The 15997-nt window shown below is 39.8% G+C and overlaps 1 protein-coding gene across 7 annotated transcripts in view; it reads right to left on the reverse strand.

Annotated features, from left to right (window-relative positions):
* Positions 1–768: 768 nt before the first annotated feature.
* The window catches only part of TEAD1 (TEA domain transcription factor 1), a 269563-nt gene continuing 254334 nt past the window's right edge, over positions 769–15997 (reverse strand). For all 7 annotated transcript variants that reach the window (XM_024254988.3, XM_054524634.2, XM_024254985.3 and 4 more), the window contains 2 exons: positions 15242–15394; positions 769–8438 (listed from right to left, as the gene is read on the reverse strand). In XM_024254988.3, coding sequence (XP_024110756.1) covers positions 8325–8438; positions 15242–15394 — 267 coding nt within the window. In that variant the 3' untranslated portion in view covers positions 769–8324. The remainder of the gene's footprint in view (positions 8439–15241; positions 15395–15997) is intronic.

Consider the following 15997-nt stretch of genomic DNA (forward strand, 5'->3'; position numbering starts at 1 on the left):
GCCAAGATGCAGGGGCCAAGAGTCCAGGCTGAACTGTCAGAGTGACCTTCTTTAAGGCTCCACAACATACTAGACATGACTTTTAATAAGCTATCCTTTCCTTTCTAGGCCTCAGTTTGGGGGAATGATGTCATTGGAACTATACTGAGAATTTTAAAGTACAATGTACATATACATTGTACCAACACACTTGGCACAGTACCCAGCATCCAGTAAACACTTGGGGAATCCGAAGTTTTGTTAGGCACCTGTGCTGCATACGCCTGAATCATGAACCCCATGGTGATGCTGAGGACAGGGGTCGGGAGGAGTTATAGCTCAATGTGCAATCCCACTCCTGAGAATTTAAGTACTGTGTAGGAAACAGCCATGCTGCATTTATCTCTGTACCCCATCCTCTGCTCTATCCCTCATTCCTGGCATGTGCCCAACAAGTTGGGTTAACAGCAACAAAAAACACTCAATGGTTGGGCTGGTGTGCTAAGGCCCATGGGACTTGGCTTCTCAGGGTAAGTCTGGGATCGACAGACAAGCCATTCTGCAAAACTTATGTCAATTTTAATGAAGCACTAAACAGTGAGATAGGCAAGTGGCTTGATTGACTTGTGGGTATTTTTTAAGAAACCCTGTTAGATATAACACCTAAAGTTCCAATTATCAAGCTTGGTGGACACCTTCAAAAAGATGAAAGCTGCAACCTCCTTTACTCTGTCTTTCGTATCATCACTCACAATACATAAAGCACATTTCATTCCTAACAACATACACTTTTGCAGATAAAAAAGGTGACCCACACTTTCATTTTCTTTATTTTTCATTGATACCGTATGAATACAAAGTTTCTAGAAAGCTACAAAATGTCTACCACTTTATCAAGAAGGCATCAAAATGTGTCACTTTGCAAAGACATGAAAACACCTGCAGGAACTGACACAAAAATAGCATTTTTAGAGTGATGAAATAATTGCACTTAACTGTCATGGGTATTAAAGTTATCACACATATGTACCGCAAAAGCTAGAATACATTTTTTTTTTTTTTTTACAAAGCACTTTATAAAAAAATTCTCTGCACACAAATCCTATAATTTTCATATAACTATCATACTAAAGATAAATTCACTTTAAAGCCAACACTTAGAACATTTTAAAACAAAAAGGTACCAGTACCTAAACACAGACGTTAACAAATACAAGAATACTGTACTGCCAAGAGGTTTAATCAAATGCCTTTTGAAAGTTTCTGCAAATAGGTTAAGAAAACATGTGTGAGAATTTGCCCACGCCCACCCCCATCTCTCCAATCTACCCAAGAGGAACCCAGTTACCCGAAGGCAGGTTCCACAGCCCACTCCCAGCAGCAGTACAATATCAAAGGAACCACTGACCAGATGAAACGCTTACATCACAAGCCCATTTTATACACGTGACACAAAGACACAGACCGTGAGAATCCCATTAAGTCATTTAGAATGTGAACAAACACACGTGGCAAAAACCGATTTACATAAAATTTAAGTGTATTATTAAAGAATTAAAGGCTATTCAGGTTTCTTTTTTAAATGTTACAAATTTTTTTTTTTTGTCATTTTCAGGCACATACTGTTTTTGTTTTTACTTGTTTTTTTTCTAGTCTGCAGTCATGAGCCTATTGAAAAAGGCCTACAGAAGTAAATCTTTCAAGGAGGTAATAGGGAGATGTATTTTTTTTTTAAAGAAGTGCAGTTGATATCTAATTTACACAGTGAAACTAATGACAGAAAATGACTGATGAAAAAAAATCAGAGACTGGTTTCCAATTGATTGACACCTAGATCTGTCAGCCTCTCTTACAGAAAGGGGAAGGAGAAAAAAAATCTCATCATGGAAGGCAGACAAGAGTCCACCTGACAGAGGTGGAATCTGATGGAATCTGACCCCATTTCATGATAAACGAGAGGAAACATAAATGCCATCTCAAATACTAAAGCGATGTAGTGTAGCATGAGTGACTCAATGCAAATTCACAGAGTAAAAGAAGTTACGGCTTCGGAAGTAGGACAATAAATACAAATATTTCATCTTATTTAACGGTGCATGACTTCAGTGAAACTACCCTTTGCAATGCAATAAACTTTAAACACAAACCTTCATTCTTAACGATATAAGCAATGACTTTAAGAGAGAAAACTATTGTCAAACAAAGCACAGTAACAGTTGAAAAGAGAAGCAGGAAAACAAGCATTTGACTAATTTCTTCCACACTGTGGTATAGTGCTGGCAGGGAGGAGTTGAGAATTCCAGCAGCTAACTATAACTTAGGTTGAGTACATTTTCTTTTCATTTGATAGTTTTGTTTGTTTGCACAAATTTCTATAAATACTCACAACTTGGAGTGGATAAGAATCACTCCTAAATTTCAGAGCCCAGAGAGGATATTCTTAAAGACACCAGGTAGAGACACACAGAACATATGTATTAAGAGTTTAGAGGCTAATTTTCAAAGATGTCTGATGTTATTTTTACATCTATATTAGCAAAGAAAATCTTTTTTTTCCTGGTTTCTTTTTGGCTGGTGTTTGGCCTTCTTGTCCTTTTCACTCATCTTCCTTACCTCTATCAAGCTTTCCCAATTTCTACAACGTTTGGATAAAAGCCAACAAGGACTTTAAAGAGTTGCCCCTTTGAGGGCTGGAACATTCTTTGAAAATGCCAAATTGTGAATGGTGCTCTTTGGAAGTTTCTCGTAGCACATTCATACACAATACTCGGAGTCAACATGTTTGCCCTAAGAACACTTCAATTGTAACGACCCTAACTCACTTTTGTTTTGTTCTGCACTGTCGTCTCAGTTTGAGGCTTCCAACTTTCAAAATGGTATCATTGTGTAAACCAGATAAGTGCGCACTGTCATTTGAATGGAAAAGAAAGTCTCCACAGAGACTGAACACGAACACAAGGAGGAGGAGAAAGCTGTAGTATCTGTCCACTGGCCGAGATTCTGTCGTTTGTGCGGAAGTCCCCTCATCCGGACGCAGGGCTGGGTGATGAGGTGAAATGACACACTAGGTCATCGGCACACACAAACACAACAGTTTCTGGGGTCCTTCCGCTGAAGTGTGCTATGGATGTTGGGAGGCCCCCACTGGCAGACAGACTAGCAGCAGGCGGGGACCACGTCGTGCTCTTGTGAACAGAGGCCTGTGGTTGGTTACTCATCCCGGTAAACCAAAGGCATTACGGTGATCTCAAAATATTTTTGGTCTCTCTACAAATTATCGTTATTATGGCAGCACTTTTCTAAGCTGGAATCTCAAACCAAAGGCACTTTCATGCTAGAGTGCAGAAGATTCACAAATAGCTAAGTATTTGGTCATGAATTTAAAAGGCAACATTAAAAAGTACAATTTGCTTTTCATAGTAAACTATGAAGTTGCAACCTTTTGTTTTGGTATATACATTTGAGAGTGTGGTGAAAGAACTGACTTGTGTCCAGTTTCGGATTTTAGACCAAGCAGTCAGTTTCCTATAGAACTGGAGAAAAAATGGGCTTACAAAACAAAAATGAAGACAATTTTTGCTTGTTTCGTTTCCAATATTGGGCCAATTCGTAAATGAACATTAGGAATTGGTGTAAGAAAAGGCTGGCGGCATGACTAAGGTATTACTAAGGCACTGCTTACGGGAACACTTTGGCAGCTCTGAATTGAAAACTTCCTACAAAAGTAACAGTAGTAAGAGAAATGCTTCCAGCTTACAAAAGGGCTCACAGTTCCGAGGCAGCCTTTTGCACTGCATACCCTACATGCAACATCTTAAAGATTTAAGGCTTTTCAGAAATGCCATGTGCAGGGCTTTGCCACAGAAACACCAACATAAAGAAATAAGCAATGCAGACATATCCTCCTAATGTCACAAATGTGAACACTGACAAACAGAATTAGTTCTACTCTTCGTTAGTTCAGGTATAGTGTACCAGAGCATATACAAAATTATACAAATTAATATGTACCTGGTTTGTAAAATTGACTGTCATCTCAGATGATTCAAATAATTTATAGTTGCACAAAAACAACTGCTAAAGCCACCACAGTACTGAAACCTTAAGAAGACTTGGGTTTAAAAGTCATTCGGGGACTTCTGACACCAAGTACTTGGAACGGGGGCTGTTTTTTGGCTGGTCTGAGTGCAGGACTTTGCTGCTAGGATGCTTACCAAATAGAAATTTGACTCAGAGCCTGTGGCTGGGGAATTGTCCTCAGGAAGTAAAATGGCTCGCCAGCTTTCCTACCTGCTTGTGGATGCCTCAGATAGTAACAGTCAGACAGGACACTTCAGTGTGGGAAGCAGCATCTGGTGAGGCTGTGCTCTGGCACAGGGGGATCCTGAATCTCCCCATCTCTTCTAAGCTGACCTGTCTACACATTCTGAGGGATTAAGCTTAGAGCACCAAAGAACAGCAGCCTCCCCCAGGAGAGGCCAGGGACCAAAGTGGCAGGAACCCTAGACAAGTCTCACCCTTTTTCTGTCACTAACCAGCTGGGTGACTCTAAACATGTCACCTCCCCTCTGGCCTCAACTTTCTCATCGATAAAACGAAGGAGAGTAGACTGTGCTTTCAGCTCAAAACAGAAAATTTATCTAAGCCCTCTTCTGGTACCAATCCCTCCATCCTCCATCTCTAAAGGTGAAATGTTCCAGAGGTTTCAATAAATTTACAAAACAGCATTGATTGTAAGGCAGAAACCAGAAGAAGCCCAGAGGAAATATGCTGAAATAAGTAAAGGTTTGATAATGAGACCCATGAGAAATAATGAAAATTGCTGAGACTTTTTTTAACCCCAATAAACTAAGGGATGAAGGTCAAATCAGAAACACTCTTTAAACAGGTGTGAGTTGATTAAAGGGATGATGGTGACCAGCTGTTCCCAACTTCCCCAGTGCTGAGTGAAAGAATACTTGTAGCGAGAGAGAAATTGTTGTGAAACGGAAGTTTTGAAAGAAGAAGAAATATGGACACGATGTCACCTGCCTCTTGCAAGGCTCTAGGGGAGACGCTTTCACGGGGTAAAACGAAAGGGAAAACAATTTCAAATGTGGTCATTGTGACCTGTAACATCTTGGGCAACAGGTCTTGACTGGGGATCATTTTGCACCCAGTGGGGTATTTGGCAATGTCTGGAGACACGATGGGTGGGGAAGAGGTGCTAATGGTACTACTGGGTAGACGCCAGGGATATTAGTAAATCTCCTACAGTGCAAACGACAGCTCTGCAGAACAAAGAATTACCCAGTCCAAAATGTCAATGGTGTCAAGGTTGAGAAACCCTGGTCTCAGGTAGCTTGGGCCATTCTGGGGTTCTAGAACGTGTGAAGAAGTCCTTGTTTTATTCTCAGCCTCTATGATGGAAATGAATGCCCAGAGACCAGAGCCCCGAGCCCCATTCTGCAGCTCCTCCCTGTTCAGGCTGTGGAAAACTGGCCTCCAAACTCTGCAGTGACAACACAAGATGGCCGTGAAGCAAGCCTGGCACCAGAGGGTCTCGAGGGGATAGAGCACCTGGAATAGAAGTGAGATGGGGCTCTGGGAAGGCTTCTTTAGCATGCTTTAGAAAGTTTTTATAACAAAGGGAGACTGCCATACAGAATGAAGGACAAAAGACAGACTCAGATTAGATGTTGTGATGCCAATCTCACCCAAAGGTCTAATCTGGGAGAGACAAAGAGAAGCCCACTGGGATGACTGGACCAGTAGTTAAGATAGGGAAAGTATCTGTCCTGGAGAAAGCTTTAGAAGAACAAGACAAGTAGTAAACTTTTAAAAATCTTTGGAAATGTTGTAAGAGCAAGGAGTAAACCTCAAGGTCAATCACAGAAACCCAGAAAACTCAACTGCAAAGGCATTCTGAGCAAGAGGATGCAGGTGGTGAAGCACCAGGGGGGCCCAGCTGACCCTGTGAGGTCAGCAGACTGGGCTGTGATCATCTCTGCGCCAACAGAGTTGTCCTCTAGCTGTTCTTCTTGGGTCCCAGTATTTTTGTGCTTTGGAAAGGAAATCCCAAGAGCCCTCCTGGCTGCACTGAAAAGTCCCATTCCTGGGTAGAATATGAACCAGACAGCTCTCCCACTGAAGTTCTAGGACAGCTTGGCTTTTAGCCATTTGTGCTCGCCTGGTCATACACTCCTGGTCCTGGGAGAGGATGGGGCTTCCCTTAAGGAAAGATGCAGGAAATAAGAGCAAAAGAAACATCCCTAAGAGGGGTGGTTCAACAGAAGTCATTGTAAATGTGACGACCATGAAAGTGGACACCTAGGGCAATCCTTCACAGGCCAGCCTGGAATCAGGGAACCAACACTAGTCTGTTTATGTAGGGCAGAGGAGCACTGTCTAACTCGTTTCCAGAAGGAATGGGCATTCCAAATGGGGACAGTTTTGCACTTTCTCCTCTGGTCTTCCCAATTTGGGAGAGGTCAGGCTTAGTCAGTGTTTTGCTGTTTCCCACGAGCCAGCCACACCCTCATGTTAGGGACCACAAGATGCTGACTGATGTAATAATACAAAAGCAGGGTCAAAGCAGGTGTTGAGACAGGGAAGGGGGTGTGTAAGTTAACTGGATGTGGTAGAACTAAGTTTTTTATTTTCTAGCTTGGTGGAAAATTCTTGACATGTTTTACAAGTTAAAAAACTTATTTCATGTTCTATTGTGTGCACATGTTCCTACCACTTATAAAAACATATTTCTTTGGGAAGTTGGAGGAGTACTCCCTGTTCTCTCCCCAGTGAAACACTTATGGGAAATAACTCAAAACATCTGGCCACATCAAACCAACTCTGCCGGGGCAATGCTCTGGAATACTTAGACTGGAAAGTTGAATCTCTCCTGGCAAAAGAATCTCCCAAATGAGCCTATTTGAAAAGGTCAGAGATAGGTAGCTGGGCCTCTTAAACCTAAGTCAAACAAGTACTGTAACTTACTGAGAGAGGCTAAGGAAATGGATGTGCTTTGAGAGGATGTATCTAAGTCTACAGACACATTGAGATATACATACATATCAGCACCTAGCCAACTGAGTGACACTAAACAAGTGTTCACTAAATGTGTTGAGTAACTCTATATGTGCATTTGTGTGTATGTATACACATACCTACACATATAACCCTAGTTATAGCAGGTTAATATGCATATTGGGTCACTAGAAATAAAGAATGTATCCACAGGCTGGTGAGGATGCTTACAATTTTCTGGGGAGCAGAGATGCTAAAACTGATGAGCCTTTTACTTGTCTATTTGATGAAATTTTCTCCCAGCCACAGATTCTGTATACTTTGCATCTCACAGTGCAGTATTCAGTATTCACGCCAATTTTAAAATTTTGTTATTAAAATTCAGTGGTTCAAATATTTATTCATCTTAATAAAAAATTTGGTTGTCCATATAAAATATAACTGCACACACAAGACTATAAACATTGTAAGTTTAGATTTTTTTCAGTATGTATCTACTTATTGCAAAAAGAGCCATCTTTTCTTTTTCATTAAATAATCAATCATCACATTAGTACAATACAATTTTATATTTTTTAAATATACTATATATGTTAAGGATAAGGGGTGAAGTTTTCTTCCTTTGTAATACCTGTTCAAGAGTTTAATGGATTAGGAGATTAGTGTTAACCTTGAGGAAAAAAGTACAAATTTGTCTCATTAGGACACTTCTACCAAGCATTTCTTAAGGCTATAGTTTAACATTTGGTTTCAAAAAGAAAAAAAAAGGTTTCATTTAAAAAATAATTTAGTGAATTACATTCTTTCATAACTTCCACCCTAATTAGTTACAAAGATAAGTCTAAAGATTCTTAGTTTTGTGTACTAATTTACATTTATATTTAAAGATTAATTTTACTTGTATCTTAAAACAAGAATTTTATGTTGGAAAAAAGAGAACTAAATACATTTGTATAAAGGCTGTAAATGTCCCATGGCAAATGCTCTGTCTCAATATTTTCTACCACAATTAGAAACAGGGCTCTGCAGAGAGAGACTTGGGTTGTTCAGGTTCACCTTTCCCGAGGAATTGTGGGCTGCACATCTGAAGAACATAGAGAAACAACTCAATTTCTCTTTTTACAACTGTACCAGAACTTCACAGCTACAATGATAGTATGAACACATGAAAAAATGACTTCACTCAAACAAGATTTAGAAAAGTCGGGGTGACCTCGGGGCCAGGGCACCACCCTGTGTGGTGAGGTTTACAGTCAGTCGTTCGATAATGGAGAGAGAGTGTGTGTGTGCACATATGTGTGTGTGTATATACAGATATCTATATATATAAATAACCATGTTCAGTCCTTTACAAGCCTGTAAATATGATGTTGTGCTCCGTGTTCACTATTTGAAACTTCAAACACACAGGCCATGCAGAGGAGAGTTTCTTGTGTATCCCTGTTTGTTACCACCTGTTAAGATAAAAAAAGGTATATAAGTATAATACCACATGGATGAAAACATATTCCATTTGTCTAAGACAACTATGACTTAATTGGAGAAGAACGAGCCTTAAGTCCAACAGAGATTTGCTCAGCCTCACTCTGTGTCCTCTCACACAGATTCAGAACACTACAACTATGATCTGAAGCCCATCTAAACTTGGTTATCATAAGTAAGAAATACCTTCTAGATAGGGTCACTCATAATCTATGCCCAAAAAGGACCACAAAAATTAGTGCATTTGTGTTTTTGTTTTTTAGGGAGCTGATTTCTTTACAACAAAGAGAATTCTCTTTAATTCTGTCCCACAAGGCAATCATTTCCTCTAGGAAATTGTCTTATTTTTTATCTGAATTTTTAAATTGACAAGTAATAATTCCAGTCCCTATCTAAAAGAATAAAGTCTTGCAGTACATATATTTATGGGCTACAATGTGATGATAGATGTATATACCTTGTGGGACGATTATATCAGGCTAACTAACATACCAAGCACTTCACATACTTCTTTGTGATGAGAACATTTAAAATCTACTCTTTTTCTCATCCTAGTCCTAAACTTCTGCTAAATCTTGTTTCACAACAGCCAAGGACAGAGAAGCTGCAGGAGTGCCTCCCTCACCACCATATTAACCAGTAGTGCCTAGACCCAGAAAAGTATCTGCTGAATCAAGGAACAGTGGGATAGATAGAATCCTGTGGAATGACATTCTTTCCACAGACATGGGCTTTATCTTTCAAAATGTATTGTGAAAGACTCATGCTTCCCCTCGAGTCTCTTGAATACCTCTAATTATCCCTCAGATTTTGAGTTCTCCAGCCCAAATCATTGCAGCTCCCTCCACACCACACAGACCCTGACTCCTTTCTGTCCTCACTCTGGTCTCAATTCCCCATGCTATTCTCAGAAGGAACTTTCTAAGAGCAAATCTAATCAAGCAAAAACACCACACGCGTCAGTGACTCTGTTACTTTTGTGTTTGACTACGCCAAAGCATTGTTTGAATGAAAACATTTTGAACTTGAGAGCCTCTTCCAGTTTGTCATAGGCCTAATTTCCCTCTAAGTATCATGCTGCTTTCCCTGTTTAGTTTCCCTTGCTCTTAAGGTATCCAAGCTTCCAGTCCCTACCTAAAGAATAAAGTCTTGCAGTACATCTCATTTTCCCATCACAGCATGCTATACAGTTGGTAAACACATATAGGTGTGTACAGTTTTTTTTCTAATGTCCATCTCATCCAGTGGAATATAAGTTCCTAAGGAACAGGGGCCCTGTTTCCCAGCAACTACCTTGAGGACATGGCACACAACAGTCATTTAATAAATACTTGCTGGGCCAGGCATGTTGGCTCACGCCTGTAATCCCAGCACTTCGGGAGGCCAATGCAGGTGGATCATGAGGTCAGGAGTTCGAGACCCGCCTGGCCAACACTGTGAAACCCCGTCTCTACTAAAAACACAAAAATTAGCTGGGCACAGTGGTGGGAGCCTGTAATCCCAGCTACTCAGGAGGCTGAGGCGGGAGAATCACTTGAGCCCGGGAGGCAGAGGTTGCAGTGAGCCAAGATTGCGCCACTGCACTTTAGCCTGGGCAACAGAGCAAGACTCTACCTCAAAAATAAATAAATAAATAAATAATTGCTGAATGAATGAAAATTCACATCAGAATAGCCAACAAATATTGAGTGTTTACTGTCCATCTACTCAGTATCAAATGCTTTACACAGATTGTCTCATATGATTCTGTACGACCTCTAGGAGTGGGTGCTCTTTGACAGGGAAGGAGCTGAGAGGTTCGTTTGGTCATGGTTGCATATTCACCATGCAGAGAGCTCTCAACTCTTTCTTCCTCAGGAAGCCTTCCTCAGCTTCCGCCTGAACTAGGTCAAATTCCCCTAGTCTATGAATGCCCTGTGTCCCTCTGCCAGGTAGCAAGAGCTACAGTTTTCATTTATTTTGTGATGACTTGGTGCATGCCTGCCTCCTGCATCAGACCCCAGGATGGCGGCCCACCTGCCTAATTCACCACAGCACCACAGCACCCCAACCCCTGGTACCTAAGTATGTACCCATGGGATGCCCCTATTCTTAGTAATCAGAAAGATGTCTGCTTATCCATCAACGCAACATCCCTGAGAATCCCTACCTCATCACTCTGCACTTGAGAGGTACCTGTTTCACGAGTATACTACAGCCATCATTTGCTTGCAATGGTTTATTTACCTGCCTTTTTCATCCCGAAGGACCATGAATTACTATGTGACAAGTACTGGGTTTTATTTGCATTGTATCCCAGAAGGCAGTACCATCTCTCACAGCTTAGCTGAATTAAAATATTTCAATGATAACCTTTGAGGTAGAAAGTGCAGACTTGAGCATTCTGTTTATAAACCAAGGTGAAACTGATGTCTGAAGACTAAGTGACCAAGGCCATAAAGTCTTAACCTCAAGTCTTTTGATTTCATGTCCATAAGATACCTTACAAAGTCTTTTCTATCCATTCTTTTTTTTTTTTTTTTTTGAAGTTTAGCTTTATTTATTATTATACTTTGAGTTTTAGGGTACATGTGCACAACGTGCAGGTCTGTGACATATGTATACATGTGCCATGTTGGTGTGCTGCGCCCATTAACTCGTCATTTAACATTAGGTATATCTCCTAATGCTATCCCTCCCCACTACCCCCACCCCACAACAGGCCCCAGTGTGTGATGTTCCCCTTCCTGTGTCCATGTGTTCTCATTGTTCAATTCCCACCTATGAGTGAGAACATGTGGTATTTGGTTTTTTGTCCTTGCGATAGTTTGCTGAGAATGATGGTTTCCAGCTTCATCCACGCCCCTACAAAGGACATGAACTCATCATTTTCTATGGCTGCATAGTATTCCATGGTGTATATGTGCTACATTTTCTTAATCCAGTCTATCATTGTTGGACATTTGGGTTGGTTCCAAGTCTTTGCTGTTGTGAATAGTGCCCCAATAAACATACGTGTGCATGTGTCTTTATAGCAGCATGTTTTATAATCCTTTGGGTATATACCCAGTAATGGGATGGCTGGGTCAAATGGTATTTCTAGTTCTAGATCCCTGAGGAATCACCACACTGACTTCCACAATGGTTGAACTAGTTTACAGTCCCACCAACAGTGTAAAAGTGTTCCTATTTCTCCACATCCTCTCCAGCAGCACCTGTTGTTTCCTGACTTTTTAATGATCGCCATTCTAACTGGTGTGAGATGGTATATCTCAAATTTATTTCTATCACTGGCTCTGTGACCTCGGGGTGGCCTGACATTCTTTATCCATAAAATGAGAAAAATGACCTCATAGTCTGAAAGTGAGAATTGCATAACATTTACAAAGGGTCTAGCACAGCACCTGGCACTTCTACAACCTATTCAAACTTCTTGCAAGCTTTCTATAAATAAGAATACAATTGGCCCTCCCTATCTGCAATTCCACACTCACAGATCCAATCACAGTATCAGACTGAAAATATTTGGGGATGAAAAAAGACATAATAAAAATAATATAACAATAAAAATAATAAAAATTTTAGAAATATAGTATAACAACTATTTACAAAGCATTTACATTGTATTTGGTATTATAAGTAATCTAGAGATGATTTAAAGTATAAGAGATGATTTGTATAAGTTATCTGCAAATACTATGTCATTTTATATAAGGTACAATTTCTCCTGTTCATCAATTAGATGATTTTATTTTCATAATCCAGGAGTGCTGGCTTAATTTCAGTTTTTCTAAAATTAAACTATTAATTCTTATATTTATTGATAGGTATTAATTCTCCATATTAAAGGAATTTATTTAGTTGCTTAATGACACATTTTGAAATTAATCTAACCTGCTAAGTTATCTGGATGGCTGTATTGGTTGAAGTCATATGTTCCAAGGGAGCATTAATGATATATAGTGATGAGTTGCTTAACAATGAGGACACTTTCTAATGTGTAATCAGGTGGTTTTGTCATGCGAACCAACAGCATAGAGTGTACTTACTCAGACCTAGACGGTACAGCCTACTACACACCGAGGCTATATGGTATAATACCTATTGCTCCTAGGGTACAAATCTGTATAGCATGTTACTGTACTGATTACTGTAGGCTATTACAACACAAGGGTAAGTATTTTTGTATCTAAACATATCTACACATAAAGTACAGTAAAAATATGGTATAAAAGGTAAAAAGTAGTTCACCTATATAGGGCACTTACCATGCGTGGAGCTTACAGGCCTGAAATTTGCTCTAGGTGAGTCAGTGAGTAAGTGATGAGTGAATGGGAAGGCCTAGGGCACTACTGTATACTACTGTAAACTTTTGTACTGTACACTTAGGCTAAGCTAAATTTATTTTTAAAAATAATTATGCTCTATTATATAATAGTTGCATCATCACTAGGTGACGGGAATTTTTCACCTCCATTATAATCTTATGGGAGCACTATCATACACGTGGTCCGCCCCTCACACTGCTATGCAGTGCACAACTGTAGTCAGGTTCTGTGGGTAACGGGGCTTTAACACTTTTCCAGGCCACATTTATCTTAGCTGTGTTCTCTGAGGTAGAATTTTAGGGACTGAGAACATGCATCCTTAGCATGCAGAAACAGAATCAGAATTGATTTTTAATAAACAGCTAAGACTCCCCCCAAGAGAGGCAGGGAAGCCATTCATTCAGAGTTTTGGTTAATTCCTGAGGCCACTTAAGATCCTCAGAAGATGTCACACTCACCTTCTACTCATCTGATTGCTAAAGTGATGCATCTATTCTTAGATAGCAACAGGGAGCACCTATATGGAAAGGGCCTGCTACTTGCCAGTCCTGCAAACCTTGAACTGCTCTATTTTCACCAAAGGGCCATTAAAGAAAGGAATACTGATCAATGTTATTAAAGAGCATGTATTCCAAACTTCCCCTGAATGCTGGCTTCTAAATTTTAGAAGGACATGGGAACATCTGAGAACCCATTAAGATTCTCTTCTTGGAACAAACGAAAATTATATGCAAAATTATCTGTTTGCTAGTTGTATGCCAATCATGTGTCTGTAAACTCTGAGAGTCCTTGCGGCTCATTTCCCAATCTTTTACAGCAATAGGTCTCTACCTGGTTGCACACTTCAACTACATGCAGAGCTTAAAAAATAAACAAAAACCAGGATGCTGGGCCCCATCTCCAGGGATTCATTTTATTCATCTGGGGTGGGGCCTAGGCCTTAGATGTTTTAAACCTTCCTGGATGAATCTAACATGCACAGGGTTTTTATTTTTAAATGTTACTTTTTTTTTTTTTTAACAGTGGTGTATAGAAGCTGGCTCCTACTGGCTCATAAAAGTTATTGTTAAATATTAAGGAATTTCATTAGCCGAATAGCTATTGGTAGCTTGAAATTGCCCATGGAGGGCATATTTACACCACAGAAATAGGTAAAAGGTATAAATTAGAGTTTTGGGAAATTGGGAAGGAGCCTTTCTAAAAAACAAAAACAAAACAAAACAAAAAAAAAAAACACAACACTGCTGATTGAAAGCCACTGTCCCAAAGGAACCAAAAACACCAAGTAAAGAATTCCTGCTGTATGTGTTCTTAATCCTAGTAACAAAAAGGAATAAAGTAGGCTTTCAGAGGAGTATTTGGCCACAGTATAGCCTTGTTGCCCCTCTTTTGCTAAGATTGTTTCCCTCAAGTTTTGTTTTGGCATTTTCCCTTTAATCAAGTAATGTTATTTTTTTAAATAAGCCTTATGAAACCCATTACTGAGTATTTTCTATTTTGAAGATGACATTGTTCCTAACAACTTCTGAAGTCCCCAAATAAAGCTCCCAGAAGAAATTTGTTTTAAAGTTAAGTATTAGGGGAAAACCCACATAGAACCATCCAGGGGCACTGGTGAGTTTTCCCATCATGGACCTTGAACACTATTTTCCCTTTCCTTTAGCTGCCCATTAAGTTTGTTTTGTCTGTTTGTTTTGAGATAGGGTGTCACTATGTCGCCCAGGCTGGTCTCGAACTCCTGGGCTCAGGGGATCCTCCCACCTTGGCCTCCCAAAGTGTTGAGATTAGAGGCATAAGCCACTGTGCTCAGCCTAGCCAGATTTTTTAGCCTATGAAGAACATTTTCCTCCTCCTGGTCATTGCATTCCATGCATTCTATTCTAATTTATATTTCTTCTGGTACTGAGAGCTTATATTTTCCTGCCTTAATGCATGTAACTTCTTAGAAGGCCTTGGAAGTCCATCATGGAATGTGTCAAGGTATGTCTGAAGTACAAACCTACCAACTCAGCTTTTGCCTGATTTGCATACCATGTTGCTGCTGAGACTAAAACTTGGCTGATGTTGAAATTACCTGCGGAACTTAAAAAAATACACGTGCCTGGGTCCTATTCTCACAGATCCTGATTTAATTGATCTAGGATACAGCCGGATGTTTAAAAGTTCTCTAGGCTTTTCTACTCTGCAGCCAGAGATAAAAACACATCACTTTTTATTACTCAACTGAATTCCAGTTCTGCGAACCTAGAAACTCCAGCCAGATAAAACCCCTTCTCTTCTACAGAATCAAGCCCAAGTTTTCCCTATGGATGATGCAAATTCAGCGGCTGACTGACCACTGGAAACCCAATCCAACAGCCTGGTCAGTTCCCTCAGCGCAGGCCCAGTGCCTCCCAGGCCCACCTTCCTCACTTCCGTCAAGCCTCATGGCAGCATCTGCCCACAAAAGAAAGAGACAAAACCATTACCAATAAAATTGTGAAGTTTTCCAAAACACTGTTCATCATATATTTCTCTGGTAAGTGTTTGAGCTTGTGGATGAAGTTGATCATATATTCACACATTGGGGAGCGGTTTATTCGGTATACAAATCGGCCATTCTCAAACCTTGCATACTCCGTCTGTGAGGAAAAAAGGATTTCAGTATTTTGACATTTTTTTTTCAGTATTTTGACTCCAAAACACATGAAACAGATATTACTGCCTATAAAAGCATTTTAGTTTTTCAACATGAATCATCTTCTATATGCTATACTACTTACGTAATTTACTTAATTTAAAAAAAAAACTATCTCCAAATTTATTGCTATACATAGAATCCATTATTTTTCTGAAAGTTTTTAAAAAACTAGTTGGAAAGATGAGAGCTTTAAGAAGAGTTGACAGATCCTTTTAGCAAAGGTCAGAAAAAAACATAACTGCCTAATTATGATGCTTTACCTGGAGGAGGTCTGTAAGAGCAGGCCCCAGCTAGCTACAATTCTTCACAGAAAATCTCTCTTTATTGTGATAAAGCCTCGCAGGTTAACAACCAATACAGCTAATCTCTCTACTTTAGAAAAAACTGATTATTTCTCACGGATCATGAGCCCGTGAATGTCACCTGTTTATGAAAGGAAGAAATTAAGAAAATACTAGTATATATGCAGTTTCAATAACTCAGAAATAAGAAACAAGGCTTCCTAGATAACCTTGGATCAAAAGGAATTAAGAAAATTACAAAC

Source organism: Pongo abelii, chromosome 9, assembly GCF_028885655.2.
Source record: "Pongo abelii isolate AG06213 chromosome 9, NHGRI_mPonAbe1-v2.0_pri, whole genome shotgun sequence".
NCBI classification, from domain to species: Eukaryota; Metazoa; Chordata; class Mammalia; order Primates; family Hominidae; genus Pongo; species Pongo abelii.